General features: G+C 38.9%; 1 protein-coding gene across 2 annotated transcripts in view; it reads left to right on the top strand.

The window, feature by feature from the left end:
* Positions 1-18547, top strand: part of LOC139975367 (IgGFc-binding protein-like) — a 61676-nt gene that overhangs the window by 31132 nt on the left and 11997 nt on the right. For both annotated transcript variants that reach the window (XM_071983263.1, XM_071983264.1), the window contains 19 exons: positions 812-1140; positions 1445-1603; positions 2967-3111; positions 3709-3891; positions 5215-5414; positions 5819-5993; positions 6470-6798; positions 7165-7320; positions 8048-8192; positions 8979-9170; positions 10271-10479; positions 11421-11595; positions 11760-12082; positions 13332-13508; positions 14932-15076; positions 15387-15569; positions 16108-16310; positions 17030-17204; positions 17805-18133. In XM_071983263.1, the coding sequence (XP_071839364.1) occupies positions 812-1140; positions 1445-1603; positions 2967-3111; positions 3709-3891; positions 5215-5414; positions 5819-5993; positions 6470-6798; positions 7165-7320; positions 8048-8192; positions 8979-9170; positions 10271-10479; positions 11421-11595; positions 11760-12082; positions 13332-13508; positions 14932-15076; positions 15387-15569; positions 16108-16310; positions 17030-17204; positions 17805-18133 (3932 nt within the window). The remainder of the gene's footprint in view (positions 1-811; positions 1141-1444; positions 1604-2966; positions 3112-3708; positions 3892-5214; positions 5415-5818; positions 5994-6469; positions 6799-7164; positions 7321-8047; positions 8193-8978; positions 9171-10270; positions 10480-11420; positions 11596-11759; positions 12083-13331; positions 13509-14931; positions 15077-15386; positions 15570-16107; positions 16311-17029; positions 17205-17804; positions 18134-18547) is intronic.

Here is an 18547-nt window from a genome sequence, read left to right as displayed (position 1 = left end):
GTGGGGGAAAATTACTTTTTTTGCATATTTAACTAACATGTCTGTGTTGGAACTGAGGTAGGCAATGCATTGATCTCTATATGTCTATGTCTTTAAAAATGTATTTATAGTGAAAAAAGTGTTCTGTTGCTTCATCTGACCAGTGCATCGAACTGTTCAGATCGGCCACATCCTGATCGCGGTTTAGAAGAGATGGCAAGAATACCGTGTGTTGTTCATATATGGATGAATAATGATAACATTGAAAACAAACTTTACCATCACAGCAGATGAGAAGAATTACAGATAAGGGTATCATGCAGAATTTGCATATTCATAAAGTACATGAGTTGCTATGTAAGTAAAGATTCGTCCCATCACAAGAAGTTTTAAAGGCATTTGTCTCCTTTTGTGCTGTTCTATGGTTATACTCCAGAGTTGTTTTTACTCCTTGACTCACAATCTAACGTGACATATTTTTCTTTACACATCTGCAAGAAATTAAAAAGAATGCGAAATGCATTTTAATACCACCAGAATTAGTGGGAAAGTGGTAAGATGAAGTACCCTGCAGGCATGAGCTTTTTCCGTGAATTCGCGGAATATCCGTGATTTCTTTTCTACCTCGAGGACAAATACTATTATCCTAACACACTGTAAAATACGCAAACTGGATCCTATACCGCAATTTTTGCAAAGTTCTGTGATTTCTTTTTTTTTAACCAAGGCTCATCACTGAAGTACACATTTAGTTATCTGTATTATAAATTGGAGGAAAAACTACATTTTTATTTTTTTTAAATTTTGTTTGCTTTAAAAAAAACAAATCTAGCTGCCTGTGAGTGTACAGCCTGGGGTGACCCTCACTACGTCACCTTCGATGGTGCCATGTACGACTTCCAAGGAGATTGCGAGTACGTCCTGGTGGAGAGGTCCACTGAAGATGAGAACGACCCAATTGAACCCTTCCGGGTCATCGCGAACAATCTCAAGATAAAGCCAACAGAATTGGTATCATACACAAGAGCGGTGCGTCTTGAAACGAGGGACAAAACCTACGAGATCCAAGACGATGGCACCGTATTTATAGACGGTATCCAAGAACCCTTACCGTACAAGGACGACGCTGTGACCGTACAGCGGCTGTTCCCGAACAAAGTAGTAAGTTATCGGTTGATTTCTCCTAACATGATCTTAGATATTCCCATGAATGGAATGGAGATTAGATTTTGTGGGAAAATTTGAAAACAAAGACATAACACCCAAACTCTGTCTTGGTTAATGACATCATGACTTGGGTGTGCATCAAACAGATTGAGCCATTTTTCTGAAAGGCTATTTTCTCATCTTGTGTGTTATCAGTTACTAATGTGCTTATATATTTAACCTACAGAACATATCTGACTCAATGTAAGGGTAGATTACTCAAAATTGTCTGTCCTGTTTTTCTTTGCTGTTTATCTAGGTGATTGACACCAACTTCCAGCTGTCCATCCTTTATACCAGTCCTGCCCAGGTGAAAGTCAAAGCCTTCCACGACACCCACTTAGGAAAGACACGGGGTCTGTGCGGTACCTGCACCAAGGATCCCAGCGATGAATTTCTATTGCCATCAGGAGAATTGGTAAGTAATTAATTACAACTAATTAAACCAGATTGCTACCGTAGGCAAAATGTGACTGTAATATTCTTGATGATATGATTTAAAGAGAGATGATTCAAAGAGGAGTTGTTATAGCTTTGACTTCTGTATTCAGAGTCTCTCATTATACACACTCATTGTTCTTAACTACTTCTGCTAACATGCGTCATATACAAACTTTCTTAAGAGTGACCACAGCCCCATGCTTCTTAGGGTAGGTTGGTGGTTACAGTAACAGGACATATTGTGGTTGATAAAGAGTGGTGTAGCATACAATACAGTAGAATGAGTACAATATGTTACAGTGACAACCATGCAGATAGGGAAGTCTGTACTTGCTGGACCAACTGTACCTGTAACTGGACCAAACAGACCTTACTGATGCCTTGCGACTACCCTCCCCCCACCCATCCCTCCCCTGAGACACACGGAAATTAAGTATGTATGTCACAAGTAAAAATTAATCTATTCAATTTTGACTTGCTCAGCCGGATTCTTCCTATAACTCTAAAATAAAATATGGATGTTAGGCTTGTTTAAGTACTATGAAAAAAGAAAACTTAATATATTTACCCTGCTTTAATTACAAATCAAAAATGTGGAAGAAACATTCTTTTAAATGTTTTATGATACAACTTTCAAAAAAATATGAAGAATAGTCGCATTGAAAGTCTGTCCTTAAAAAAAAAAAAGGTTAAAGAAAATTGTCCATCGTTCTTTACTTACACATCATGGGATGCAGCGATAGGAGTGATGTATTTTCTTTGGCACGCCAATTGAACACCCTAAATATGCAAACTAGTGCTTGACATAAACCGAAAAGTTCAAACTGCAAAGCGTATTGCATCAGCTAGTTTTGCACGATTCAAAATTGCAAAGGTCGTGACAAGGAAACAATTCAAGTTTACCTGTACAGCATGCCTCCTATCCAGCCCCTCCCTCCCCCTCCAACCCCCATCCACCTCCTACAAAGTAAAAAGGAGGGAAAATACATGATAGATTTATATATCAAAAGCTATCATTGCCCCAGTAACGTCAACATATTTCCTCCTTAACTGAGTCCTTTTTCATATTCACTCCGAATGTGAATGTGATCGTCACTATTATGTCAATATTTTTCAATAGTCTCTAGTGCCTTTCAAGATAATTTTATGCAAATTTTCAGAATGTGAATTAGGGGCCATGTTCTACAATATCATTGCTGTTGTTAAATATTTTATTAGTGTAATTTGTAGAACTATCATTAGATATTTAATCCTTAAATTGTTTTCGTTTTATTCCTTCTTCTTTTTTATACATTTTTAAACAAATACATTTTTATACATTTTATACATTTTTAACAAAGGCAACCAATGTCGCTGAATTTGGCAACGCCTGGTCAAATGGCGAAAGAACTTGTGACGAGGATGAAGGAGAGGAACCCTGTAAAGAAGGCTCAGAAGACAAGAAAAATGCAGAAGAGAGCTGTAGCGTCTTAACGCATGTCTCTGGTAAGTCGGATGAAAGTTTGTTCCATTTAGACATTTTTAGACGGTATTTTTCTAATCCAACTGAAAAAATCAATAGAAATGTGCTTTCTTCTGATTGACCAACTTTTCATCTGTTCTATTGCAATCTCATCTAAGTAAACGATTTTCCTTTTTTGTTCTTTAAGGTGCTCAGATGCCAAATGCTGGCACTACTTGTGTAGCATTTTAAGCACATACACAAGTACTAATTTTGCTAACAATTAACATTTTTAATTTTTTTTAGTGAAATACATTACATACCTGGTAAAAGTTATTAGTTTGTTTCAAAGAGATTTTACTAGGGACCGATTGAGAGCCGTAAGTAACGTTTCTCGCATGCAAAACTGATGCATTATTAGTCTGTATGATTTTGGCAAAGACTAGGCCCAATTTTTGTTGAATATATTGTTAGGAATGTCAGGATTTTAGATGTGAATAGTGCTGGGCGGGATTCACAATTTTTAAGACAGTGCTGGGCGGTAATTTTTAGTGCTGGGCGGGGCTGCTCAGTGCCACCCAGCGTGAGCACATCCCTGTTATGGTTCCCCTGACACTGTACTCATCTTTCACAATGAACAGGTCCGTTTGCAGAGTGCCACGCTTTCTCGGATCCCTCTGCCATATTCGACACTTGTCTAACGGATGCCTGTGTCATGGAAGACAAGGCTGAAGCCCTATGCACCAACCTGAGAGTCTATTCTAGGGCCTGTCTAGATGAGGGCGGGGATCCTGGAAACTGGTGGGAGATTCTCCCTGATTGTGGTAAGGCTTAAACTTGGGAAGTAAATGCTGAAATGTGTTGCAAGGAAATGCGACTATCGTAAATTCACTCTCCCACAGATGAAGGGAAACCCTGTTTTATGCTCTGTCTTGTTACATGGTTTTACATAACAGATGCTATCACAGTGAGACAAGATCTGTCAGATCGACTTATTAACTAATAGATATTATTATTATTATTTACCAAATTTATATAGCGCTCTTTTCATGCTTAAGCATGTTCAAGAGCGCTTTACAATGACAATAAAATGACAAAACCCTTAAAATGTGAAGAATTAAATTGACGCAGCTGAAATATTAATATAAAAAATATATCAACTTACGGTGAATAATTTCCGGAATAACGCAATTCGAAGTGCTACGCAAAGTAGTCCAACATAGCTATATGTATTAACTTAGTGTAATATGATGTATAGCAGTTTTCTTACACAGGATTTTATTACATAGTTTTTACACAGTTTTTTGCAGTTTTTACACAGCGTTTCTTACACAGGAGTTTTTTTTTTTAATTCAGAGCTTTCAAAACCACAAACTTTAAATTATTTCCTGCTTTGTTGGTAAATATGCGGGCAAATATTTCTGGTTTTCCTCCCCCCCCCCCTTCTTATTCCTGTCTGGATTTTCATCCTTGTGGTTGTACAGTACATACATCAGCTACCGTCCGACATAATGTTTTAAAGAAATGTACTTATCTCAAGATTTTATGGACCCTGATTCTTTGATTTTGTATAACATAGAAATGCTGTGCAGCTAACCTTGTCCTCCTGATCCAGAATGATGAATGGTATATAGATCTTTGAGGATCACCTGATGAACTTAGCTACACATGCATATGCTTTAGAATCAACTTGTCTTGTATTAAAATAGTGTTTGATCCTTGTGAATCAGTCTATCAACTGACTCATGTTTCAGAACCATCATCTTCTCTTAACACACTTTTTAGGATCCTTGAGGATCACTCGATGAACTTAGCAGTGCATCTGCTTTGGAACCAACTTGTCTTTGTATTGAATAGTGTTTGATCCTTGTGAATCAGCCTATTAACTTACTCATGTTTCAGAACCACCGTGTTCTCTTAGCACTGTTGTAAATCCTTGAGCTTCACCCTTTGCACTAACTACAGTACTTGTGCTTCTGTGTTAGAACCAACTTGTCATATAAGTCATGATTCTGTTTCAGAACCAACATGTTCTCTCCGAGCACTGTTTATTACAGAACTCTGTTGTCTTAATTATGTATTGTTTGTCCTCTGTGGCGGATTGCTAATGGTTTAATTTCTGTTTGAATTACTCCTGCTTGTTCCAGAACCGCCTTGCCCCGTCGATATGGTGTACGATCCTTGCGGATCAGCCTGTCAATCTACGTGTGCGGGGCAGTTAGCTGATGAGTGTAAGTTCCTCTGTGAGGACGTCTGCGTTTGTCCCGAGGGTCTGATGCTAGATGTAGATAGATGTGTACCGGAAGCAGAATGTGGTTGTAAAATACCAACTGGAGGTTATATTCAGGTAGCTATGTCAAACTTCATACCTCTGACTGGTACCCCCTAGGACTGTACCCCCTCCCTCCCAACCCCCTCCTCCCACCATCCTCCTCCAGGTAGTTATGTCAAACTTCATGCCTCTGACTGGTACCCCCATAAGACTGTACCCCCCCCCCACACCTCCCCCCCCCATCCTCCTCCAGGTAGTTTTGAGTCAAAATTTTGAAATATTGAGATTCATTTGAAGACCTTGACGTTTAAATTGCAACACACAATCACTGACATCAAAACTGTACACTGACTAAATGAATGATCAATCTTACTCTGCACGCTCTGAAATAATGAAAAGATGTGAACACAAAGTTGATTGGGAAATGAGAGCATCTTTATTTCTCTTTTTATAAGATAAGTCTTTGCTTCTGTTGACAGCAAGGTGAAGAGGTCATGAATGAGGACTGCAGCGAGGTCTGTCGTTGTACGGAGACAGGATTAGATTGCTCAGCAAATACCTGTCCTAGTAAAGCCACATGTGATGTGAAGAACGGAATCAGGAACTGCTACTGCCCTGACCAATATGTCATGAAAGATGGTACATGTGAAAGAGGTAGGTGTAGGTTAAATGCAGGTGAGCATCAACCTTTACATGGTGAAGGTTGGTACATATGTGAAAGAAGTAGGTGTAGGTTAAATGCAGGTGAAAAGTACATGTGAATGGTGGAAGATGGTACATGTGAAAGAAGTAGGTGTAGGTTAAATGCAGGTGAACATTACCTGTAATGGTGAAAGGTTGTATATTTAAAAGAGGTAGATGTAGGTGGGTAACAGACTGTGACTTGGTAACCTTTTTTCTTCCTTTTATCTTAACTGAAAAGTCTTAAAGCGGAGCTCGCAATGTTTGTCTTTCATATTTAAAGATTTTCAAGGTTTAAACAGTTTTTCGGTGTTTTATATCATTGTGAACATGACGCCATACTTACATCATAGAACTAACCAGATGTGCTCCATATGCGAGATGTAACCCTTGCCATGCATCTATAGTAATATGGTAGTAAGTGTCTTTGGTTTATATCACTTACAAAGGTCCTTGCGTGTGTAGCGTGTTTGGCAACCCTCACTTCACAACTTTTGACAAGTTGGCCTATGACTTCCACGGAGAATGCGAATACATCCTGGCTCAGAAGTGCGGAGATTCAGAAGAATTACCGGACTTTAAGCTGTTCGGTCAACTCAGCAAGAACGCTCCCCGAGACGAGGTCTCGTATCTCCGTTACCTGAGGCTGGAGCTGGACGGCGTCTCGTACGAGATATTCCTCGGAGGCAAAGTCAAAGTGAACGGACGGAGAGTGTTTTTGCCCTACGTAGACGAGGAGAAGGGGATCACCGTTGGAAATCAAGTCTTTGGATTTACAGTGAGTTTTCTTTGACTCCTACGATGAAAATTTTTGCTTTCATAGATGTGATTATGTCTCAAGATTGAGCCACGATTAGGAGCGGCGGATAAGGAAAGATCGGTTTGCGAGTGAGGACTAGTACCTACTGAAAATTTTAAGCTGACCTCTCTATCAAAAAATTTATAATTTCATCGTCAAAGATTAACCCCTTCCTTGTCGTTATCTCTTCGTCTTTTCACGATCAAATTCTGACTTAGTGGTCGTGTTTTATTGGCATGCAAGGAGGGATATTGGAGTCAGAAAATCAAAACTGAATTTATACGTAATAACATGTTTTTAACAAACTTTCATATCTCACATACTCAATCTCTTGTTTGTCTTTAGACAATCGCTGCCAAATTTGGACTGTTTGTGATGTTTGACAACTTACAAAAGGCCGAGATCCATGTACACGCCCAACATGCTGGCCAAACATGTGGTATGTGTGGTACATGTACAGAGACACAGTCTGATGAACTAACATTACCTAATGGACAACTTGTAAGTATTATATGTATGGTATGGTATGTGTGTTACATGTACAGAGACACAGTCTGATGAACTAACATTACCTAATGGACAACTTGTAAGTATTATATGTATGGTATGGTATGTGTGGTACATGTACAGAGACACAGTCTGATGAACTAACATTACCTAATGGACAACTTGTAAGTATTATATGTATGGTATGGTATGTGTGTTACATGTACAGAGACACAGTCTGATGAACTAACATTACCTAATGGACAACTTGTAAGTATTATATGTATGGTATGGTATGTGTGTTACATGTACAGAGACACAGTCTGATGAACTAACATTACCTAATGGACAACTTGTAAGTATTATATGTATGGTATGGTATGTGTGGTACATGTACAGAGACACAGTCTGATGAACTAACATTACCTAATGGAGAACTTGTAAGTATTATATGTATGTTATGTGTGGTATATGTACAGAGACACAGTCTGATGAACTAACATTACCTAATGGACAACTTGTAAGTATTATATGTATGGTATGGTATGTGTGGTACATGTACAGAGACATAAGGGGGAATAAGGGGGTGGATATAATATACATATGACTTACAAAGTATACATGATTAAACAACATGTAGTATTTTTATAGGGATATTCTCACCTGTGATGTGTGTGATATAGTTGCTGGACACTGGGAGTGTTACACTTGCAGTAATAAATTACTGTTGTTTGCGATTCAGGCCGATTCCGTGGAAGCATTCGGAGCTGCCTGGAGAAATGACGAGACATGCGGAACAGAGGACGTGACAGACAATCCCTGCAAACCAGGCTCTGATGGAGAAACGCAGGGCAAAGACCTCTGCAGTCTTCTGTTAGCCGTTCCAGGTAAAGCATTAAATCTTTGATAGACACCATGATGCTCTGATGAATAAGCTCAATTTTTCTGGCTCCTTTTGAAGACAAAACACCTACTGAAATGATCATCCTTTCCACGTCATTGCACATAAAAAACTTAAAAAAACAGTTGTGAAATTTGAAATTTTTGATAAAGGTTTGTTCATCATTCTTGTCAGGTTTTATATCAAAATATACTAATTTTATAAAAAGTAAAAAGAGTGTGACCATTTTTTTTTTAGAACCACATTCTTATAGCAGTTTAGAAGAGATAGCAACTTTTACTATGTGTCGTTTATTTATGAATGAACATGATATCATCGAAAAGCCGTCATGTTTCTCCATCCTAGTAGGATCTCTCATGAGAGGCAGGCTAAAATTAAGATGGAGACAACGAGGTTATAATTAGACAGATTTGGCCAGATGTGTTAATAGTTGGATAATTAACAACATGAATAAATTTCAGCAAGACAGAACAATTGGTGAAAAGTGAGCAGCAAGGTAGCCAAAAATTATTGCATAAAAAAAAAAAATTATGGGATGCAGATGTATAATTATTCAATACTTGCTTTTTTTAATGAAGAAAGAGTAGAATTTGTTTAAAATATTCTTTCTACTTCTTTTTACATTTTTTTAATTATTTTTTTACTATGTTTGGTAGTTACCACCAAAGACCTAATGTTTATTGCAAACTGTAAGACATACAAAATAAATAAAGTTTGACCAAAATGTTTTCTTTTATCTTTCTATGTATGTGTTTCATTTTTTTTTCCCCAGGACCGTTTTCACCCTGTAGTGATTTCAAAACTCCACAAGACATGTATGATGCCTGTGTGCAGGATGTCTGCATGTCACAACAGCCCGCCATGTCCTGCTCAGCTATGAAACTCTTCGCCCAACAATGTAGACAGGCTGGTGGAGTGCCCGGAGATTGGGTGGCCCAGGCCCCTCACTGCCAGGAACCAGCAGGTACCCTCTCCTCACCCAGAATCACATCCATCAGTATGAACGTAAAAAGACCTCGAGGCACTCTGTCAAAAGTCAAAATGCTGAGGCAGCTGCAGCCTCATTGCATCCATGCTGCGTCGGAATGTGATCGCTCTGCGCTCTGCATTTCTTTAAAGGCATTGAAGACTCGCCCTAAACCGCGTGCAGCCATCTGAAAAAAGTTAACTTTGCGTTGCTTGCAAGTGATTTTTTTTTCGTGTCGCTACAAAATGCACACAGTAATGAAACGTGATACCTTGTTATCTTTTATCTAGACCTGAGATGTCCACGCTGCTATGTACACTGTGTTGTGGGTATTGACTGTAGCTGCATGTACTGACTGTACACTAGTGTCTAATTACCGACGGTAGGAAGCTGTATGTGTATTTTCTGGGATCGATGGTGGTGTCTAACACATCTGTTACACCTCATTCGAAACTAGGTCAGATTACCGGCATGAGACGTTTCTTTGTGCGCGAGTCTTCAATACCTTTAAACAATAGGCACTATTGGTTTGCATAGGTAGTAACTGTGTCTGTTATTTGACATTGATTCAGACTTGCTGCAAGTCCACTTGCAGCTACTGTAGATTTTCTCTCTGACACGGTCCATAAGGCAGCTAGCTATTGAAGTGATTTTGTTATATTTATATAATTATTACAATAATAATAATAATTAATAATAATTATTATATTTCATAATGAGATGCCACTAGCTTGGCTTTACATATAGCTACTAATTTTAACTGGTTATGTTCAACACAGATTCATGATAACTTTATTCTTGCGATTGCAATATACTCTCTAACTTCGCAGGATGTAGTTTCTTAAATAAAAGTATGGTTTCGAAGGTACAGCAGCGTGCAAAGCAAAAATATCATCTGTGAGTCGAGGCAACTATTAAACTGGGCTGCGATATTCCTGTCATATCAATCTACCTTTGAAATGACTTGCCGTGGGTTTTGCAGAAGGGTTTTTCAGCGGGTTTTCAGCGGGTTTCAGTGGGTTTTCAGCCTAAAGTAAAACAAAAAAAATCCACTCGTAAGAGTAACCCTGCCAACTTTTGTTTTGTTTTTTTGGTAGCACTCAAAGCTTGTCCAGATGGTTCGATATTGATTCCATTCGGTGAGGGATGTCAACCAACGTGCAACGATCCCACGGGACAGCAAAACTGTCAGCCAAACACCATCATAGAGACCTGTCTCTGCCAGTTTCCTAACATTCTCCATAACGATGAGTGCATCGACCCCGGCGATTGTGGATGCGTATCCCCTAGCAACTATTTAATGGAGGTAAAATATGCAAATGAGATATTTTAAAGATTTAAGTTTAAAAAAGTAGAAAATTTTGCATATGGTAGCTGTTTTTGCTCACAGGATTCCAGAAATTTACAGAAAAAAACATACTGAGAATTCTCAAAATGACATAGCGATTATTCAATTACAGCCCAGTCACAGAGTTGGCAAGATGTCGACAGCTCCTTGTCACTCCAAACAGTTTATTGCGTAGACGATCTGTCATAATGAAGTGGGTTTTTTTTGGACATATTCGCAGTAAAAGAATGAAATGTGTCAAGAAATTTTGATATCTTCTTTATTCTTTGCAAACTGTACAAGTCTGGAATGACCTGTATCCTATATGAGCTGTGAAAAAAAGAAAACAAAATAGGCATCATTGAAATTTAAACTTCTTCCATTTTAAAGATCTGCTTTATTGTCTCCAATCATAGCACCCTTATAGCTAAGAAAGTTTTGTGATAAAATTATCGAACTGCCACGGTCGAAAATCGACCGCAGGCTCTACAATTAGCCTGCATAGCTTCTTATCACCATTTCGCTCTTTGTGTAAACACTGCGTGGAAATATGTTCATGTCTACAGTGTAGTTAATCGTACAGCATTCACACAAAGACCCTCATACAAGACAAAAATATGCAGAAGGCATTGCAGAATAATTGGTAAAAAGAGGTCATTTTACGACCAAGGCAGGTGGATTACGTAATCTTAAGAAACTTTCCCATGATAGTGTGCTATAGTTGGGGTCTATACAGCAGATCTTGAATTGCATCACTCAGTAATGAGATTATAAATTCTTATCATTTTAAGGGGTGTGTTGTGGGGTGGGGGATGGGGTAAGAAGGAATGGAGAGGGGAGGAGGGTGAGGAGAAGAATTAGGTAGTTGAGTTCTCAAATAAACTGTCAAACCATTTTGATGTTATAATTTAACCTCGCAGGATGGGGACAGATACATATCGGATAACTGTGACGAGATCTGTCATTGTAGTACTACAGGCTTGGAGTGCGATCCGTACTCCTGTGACGAGAACGCAAACTGTGAACTCAAAGATGGAATGAGAAATTGCTATTGTCGCCATGGTTACAGTGGTGATGGACAGACTTGTACTGGTAGTAAGTATTCAGAGAACAATCCGTTTTGTTTTGTTTTTTGACAGAGATCTAGCTTTAAGAATGATATTATCCAGAACTATATATTCACGGTTCTAACTATAATTATTCATCCTTTTCATAATTGTTTATAAATCTTCAGTGGTTTCTCTCCCTTTTTCTTACAGGTGACATCTCTGCCAGTCTCAGCGGCGATCCTCATTTCCTCTCCTTCGATTCATTGAAGTTTGATTACCAAGGATCCTGTGAATATACGCTGGTAGAAACCTGTGGCACGGGAGAAGCCCTTCCTTACTTTGAACTGATCGGTAACTTCAACAAGCCAAGACCTTCATTCAAGGTCACCGTGACTGCCTCTTATAGACTACATTACAGAGGAATCGTCTTTGAAGTCAAGGGTGCGCGTGGATGTTTCGTAGATGGTGCGGCGGTCACACTGCCCTTCTCAAGAGATGGTGTTACTATGACGTATGTTCCACGCAATAAGTGGGTAAGTCAAGCTCAAGTCAATCACAGACTGCAGCTGGTTAAAGACCAAAGCTTTGTTCTCTTTGGTCAATAGATTTGTTGGCAGTTTTCCTCTCTGTCTGTTGTGTTCTCCATACACTTTTATAGTAGATCGGGAAAGAAAATGTGTTAACTTAAAAGGAATAAAGAAGGCACTGAAGGTACTAAAGTAGATTCAGTAAACAGCTATTTCGTTAGAACCAAAACGAAAGAAAACAGAGAAGGTTCTATGGCAGGGCCGCAGCCTTTTGATTTTGATCCGATATTAAACAGCAGAGGAATTACAGGAAAGGAAAAGGAGAGTAAACAGCTGGGAAGAAGAGGACCGTGTAGCAAATCAACTCTGCAATGTTGCCTGGTTTATAAATCTTTGTGGGGAGCAGATAAGCGTCAGTTACCTGCAGGAGCCGTGCCTTGCACAACTCAAACAGGTCTGTCACTCTGACCATGCATAAGCGTCAAGGCCGGTGATGTGAGACTTAATACGAAATATCCAATCGATTTCTTAACGTTTACTTACGTTCAGTTGCGTATTTGAAGTACGAGGCAATTAATATACATTTTAGGTTTTTGAGAGAATGACTATGAAGATTGAAAATATTTTGGAAACTGGGAATCCTGCAAAATTATTTTGCAGGATTCCATTAACAACTATCACCAAAGGACCACTTAACAACTATCAGTTCTACAAACATATGTAATCCGTTCTTTGCTCCTTAATCCGCTTCCTGTATAGTCATGGTTTATTTGTTCCTATTCCATCAATGCAATTTACACTTATCTAGCGTCATACTTTCATTGTGTTACATTTTGTACTTTTCATTCGACTGCCAAGTATTGCTGACGAAGGTCCCAAGGGGACCGAAAATTCCAATATATGTTCTTAAACTTTACTCCTTATTTGTCAATTATGAGTCATATCTTATTTCTCTGGTTTTCTCTAATAATATATATATATATATATATGTATATATATATCAGTTCTACAAACATATGTAATCCGTTATATGTAAGCGGAAGGCCCGTGGTTCGAATCCCAGTGGAGGCTGAAAGTTTTTTCACTGTTCTTGATTTTCCAACTCATTACGATTTTCATTTATATATATATATATATATATATATAGAGAGAGAGAGAGAGAGAGAGGTGGAGATAGAGATATATATATATACATGTTATTTACTATGTTTACAGACAATAAACCTACAAATGACTATTTCTTTCCTTTCTTCAGTTAATAACGTCCGACTTTGGCCTGGTCATTAACAGCGAGTTTAGCGTTTGGCAACGTACCCAATATGCTAATATTGTAGTCAGGCTTCCACCAGAATTTACAGAGAGAGTCTGTGGACTGTTTGGTTCGGCTAATGGAAACAGGAGAGACGATCTGACGATGCGTAATGGTCAAAAGGTAAGTTAAAATTAAGATCGAGTTCATTCTAAAGGTGAGCATATAATAACATTTCTGGATGCTACCCATCGACCTTTAGTGTACTTCCAAACAGACTGCAGGGACTTGAGACAAAGTGTGACGTGGCTGTCATGTGGAGCTAAAGCTTCTGTTGCTATCATTCTGATGCTCTGGACATGTTTATATAGAAAAGGTTCAAAAGTACACTATTGTACTTCAATGCATTCTGAAATTACGATCTTCCCTGCGTATAGCAAATACCACCAGAGTCCCCTGTTTTTGGCCAAAAACTGGGGAGATTGAGTATCTACGGGCGCAAGTTGGTAATTCTAGCTATACTGAACGCTCCTCTGCACAAATTCATGATTAAACACACAGTGTACTATGTCAGTGGTCAAGCCAAACTTGTCTTCACACACAGGAAAGTAGTGCTGAACATTTAATAGAGCACTTATGTTTACAATCATACGGTGGCTGGTCAATTAATTAGGTGGCTCAAGGATGAATCCTAATGTCAGTACTTAGGGTGGTGTATGCAGTGTATCAAGTAACAAATTATTAATGCTCGAGTAAATTTGAGGAGGATTGTTTTTTTATATGCAGGCTTGACCAGTCATAGAGGTGATTCTTACTAGTAGGGCGACCTCTCCTACTGACGAATAACAATGTCTTTAAGTGATTGGCCAATTATAAACCCAATGGTTGCTTAGCTTAGGGTGATAGCGTGACACAGCAGTTATAGAATATGCCTCACAACCACTAGGTCTCCTGTTCAAAGCTTCACCAGGAACCATATTCTCTCGATGTATTCAAATTGCTGCTGTGCAATGTTGTTGAGTAGAGTCATATCAGTGGATTTGGTATTTTCTGGTTTGCAAAGTGGCAAAATGGGGCTTTGAAACAATTTCTCTTGGATGGGGTACCTTCACCTCCCTCGTTACTTGAAAAAGTGGTCAGATGCTGAACTACAAATACTCTCGTCCATGGGATGGAAATATCAGTGGTGGTTTCTGAGAGTAGGAATTTGTGCAATAATAACATGCCTGCCTTGTAATTCTTTGATAATTATTATTATTATAGTAAGCATACCGCTATAGTTTTTCTTGGAAATTCTTAAAATAGCCCATTTTGGAGTCTCGCATGATAGCAATATGACCATTTTAGGATATAAAAAAAAAACCTTGTTTTTCCCCGCCCAAGCACTTGTGTTTCCCTCAGTTTTAATTCCCGATGAAGTTTTCATAGTGACCAAAGAAACGTTCCATTTTAGTCTTCGTCATTTCTCTTCCTGCTGATTCAGAATAAAGCTGATCCATCAATGGGAGTTAGAATGTTGATTGATCAGCCAATGAGGGTTAAGTATCTTGTCGTATGCTGTGCGGAGACCAAGTTCCTGTATTTACTATACATTTCTCATTCCTAGGCACGAAACGTTGCACAGTTTGGTAATTCCTGGGTGACTGGTGACAGAGAGTGTCAGCCACCTGAACCTGTTGATCCTTGTCCTGAGGGCGATCCTAATAGGGCCACAGCGATTGATAAGTGTTGGGTTATGGTAGATCAGTTTGGTAAGTCATAATTAATAATGATTTTTTTCAGACATATAACTCTCCATGCCCTTTGAAGCTGTTGATTATGGACTCCACATCATCCTGTGTGTGGGATTCCTTGTAACTATGGAACTCCCTGCTAGCTGGGCATTATGAAAGTTGATTATGGCCGTGATTTGTGCCAAATTTCAAAATCTAAGTTATTTGCACAATTGAGTTTTAAGGATTCGTTGACTGGTATATAGAACAGCAGCTTTCACACAAGTTTGCATTATATTCTACAGAATTGTTTCTAACATTTTGTGTGTATCTGATCTTGGTCACCCAGGTCCCCTAGCTGGCTGCAGGGATTTCTTAGATCCTCAAGAATTGTTTGATGACTGTGTCTACGATGTCTGCTTGACAAACTTAGAGACGGAGCACATTTGTAAAAATATCGAAGCTTACGTCACCTTGTGTCGGAACCGAGGGGGTAGCCCTGGATCATGGTGGACCTACGTCCCTGAGTGTGGTGAGTACTATTCCAGTCCTGCTGGGGTATAGTTTTTTTTTAAATAGCTTTATTGGAGGTTGTGAGGAGGAATGCATTTAGTCCTTCTATACATTTGTACATTTTCAGTTGTATTCATGTTGTCTCTTATCGCAAACACCTCAGAATATCCTGAGGTCCGCAATTCATTATCCCACACTGAATCTTACCCCTGTACATTACCACAGGCCATATTTAGACCCCCCTGATCCCTCCCATGTTAGCCAGGGTAGGGGGTCAGATCCCTACAAGGGATGCACATCTCACTTCCACAGAATTCTTGTTAACCATGATCAGGATTTAAAAACAAACTATGTGTCAAAAACAAACTATGTGTCATCCATCTGTTAACATCCAGCTGCTCCCATAGGGCCTTGCTGATCCCACCCATGTTATCCCCGGTAGGGGGACCAGCTCCCCATAAGGGATGCACATCTCATATTCTACAGCAATCATGTTCCCCTTTTTCAAGATTTTTTTTTGAAGAATTGTTTGTCATATTTATTTGTCATGTTTTCAGCTGCTCCCTGCCCAGCGGGTCTGGAGTACACAGATTGTGGCACTGCCTGTCCACCGTCTTGCCAAAACCCGGATGGTCCCGAAGAGTGCGCAGAGACTTGCATCGAGACCTGCCAGTGTCCAGAAGGACAAGTCCTGGATGGTGAAAAATGTGTCTTTGATTATAACTGTGGCTGCAAATTACAGAATGGTGTCTACATATCTGTGAGTTAAAAGTTCATTTAAAGTTAACTTTCATCGAGAATCTGACAACTGAAATGAAATTTTCAAATTACTCTTACATTCCTGGACAATTTGAGCATAGATGACTGCAAAAATGTTGGAATTGTGTTTTCTGTTTGATTGATGTCATTTCCATGGGTATTGCTCTTATGCACTCTGGTTATTGCTATTTATAGCTATATGTTGCTTTTCTTTTCACCTGTTGTTGGTCACCACAACTCATCCAGGGACCATGCTGCTGGGACTGTACACATTAGCATGTCATATCTGTCTTTCTGTTCTCTGTGTACATTCTGGCCAAATGTCTACCAGTAGCCAGGTAGCAAATGACAGCATGCTCGATGAATAAATGAAAACAATATAGCTTGCTCAGTTATATGTCAAAAATAACTTCCTATGCAAATTATGCATTTTAATGATATGAAAATCTGCCAATGAGAAGCCACTGTCACAGTGGTGAACTACTTTCCAAGGATTGTGCAAAGAAAATGGCATTGCTGCATGGAAATGACCTAAATTTGTTATCAGATGAACTGAGCTTAAGGAGTGATGACATCATACTAAGCACTAACCACTCTGGCCTTGAGTAGCAACCTGCTGATGAACAATACCAACAGTTACATCCTTCAGTAGTAAGAGAGCCACTTGTCGATTTCCTTTGCCATATCACGATTTGTAAATTAACGACCCTTTCGTTGCAGCAAGGTGATGTGTACACATACGACGATTGCTCTCTTCGCTGCACCTGTGTGGACGGGGAAGAAAAATGCGAAGCTTACGGTTGCCGTGGTACCGAAGAATGTAAGGTCGTTGGCGCAGAGAGAGGATGTTTCTGCAAGGAAGGGTTGAAGTTCAACGGACAAGAGTGCTCCGATGGTAATTGTTGACTGTTTGTTTTCTTCTCTTTTAAAACTGTCGCTATAAATTAGATGCGAACACTTGAAAATATTGGATTTTTATTTTAGTCAGGAGGTGTTGCACATGCTAAAAAAGAAGAAAAATATATGAAATGGAACATCTTCATCACTTTGTAGTACTGGATCAATTGAAGGCACGCAACTTCCCCTAGTGATGGCTATTCAATGCGTTTACAATAAATATAACCTGGATCTAACTGAATCTGCAGATAAAACTCAATACGAATGTTTATGTAAAGTTGCAAGTTCTGTTTGAAGCTACAATATCTCTGTCCATCAGATGTGTTTGAACTATTTGAGAGAATATCATACAGTTTGTCGAATTTTGTATAAGAATAACAGCAGATGACACATGGGTATGGAATGGGACAGAGAGGTGCCTTCGTCAATTCATCAGTAACTGAGTGATTAGATAATGAATAAATTAAGATAAAATGGCATACTTTCATGCAAAAACTCTTTTTGGTAAAGCTTTTTACAATTAAATATAAAACAAGCTGAATGCTTAAATGCTTGATAACAAACACATTTTTTTTAAACTTTATGTTGTTGTTTGTAGAGCCTTGTTCTTGTCAAGTTTGGGGAGATCCCCATTACATCACCTTCGACGGCAAGACCTACGACTTCCAAGGAGATTGCGAATACGTTCTCGTGGAAACCTGCGACCATGGTGACCTGCCAACCTTCAGAGTCATCGGTAGTAACGACAAGAACCTACCATCTCAGTCGGTCTCTTACCTGCGACGAGTAATATTGCAGTATAATAACGTGGACTATGAGATACTCAGCTCTGGTGTCATGAAGGTGGGTGGGGTAGCAGAGACTCTACCTTATACGACAGGAGGTACAGAACATGTAACCATTACGCTCCTACCACCAGGGAAAATAGTGAGTGAAAATTTATTACTTTTCTATTTTTACATAATGAAACATATTTCTACAACTTTTTAAGGGGGGGGGGGGAGGAACATGGAACAAGTGAGGAGAGGGGGGTTTGGGGTTAGAGAAGTTGTGTTTTGAAAATTATTTGTACTAAGATGTAGATTATATTATGGATTCGAAATAATAATTTTAATAAATATAAAATATTACTTCATTAAAGTACCAATATTAATTTAATCAGTGTAAATATTAAGAAATTGTGACACTGAGATAATAGGCTGTTGTGTTTCATTAAAACCAACACTAATTATTAATGTCATCTCAAATTATGAGTGAAGAAACAGGGGGGATCGCCACCAACTAACAGCTGGGGCGCTCAGTGGGTGGATTACAGGACTTATAATGCTGAGGTCACATTTT

Source organism: Apostichopus japonicus, chromosome 10 (genome assembly GCF_037975245.1).
Source record: "Apostichopus japonicus isolate 1M-3 chromosome 10, ASM3797524v1, whole genome shotgun sequence".
NCBI classification, from domain to species: Eukaryota; Metazoa; Echinodermata; class Holothuroidea; order Aspidochirotida; family Stichopodidae; genus Apostichopus; species Apostichopus japonicus.
Note: the sequence above shows the minus strand (reverse complement) of the source record. Positions and strands in the feature narration are given on the sequence as shown.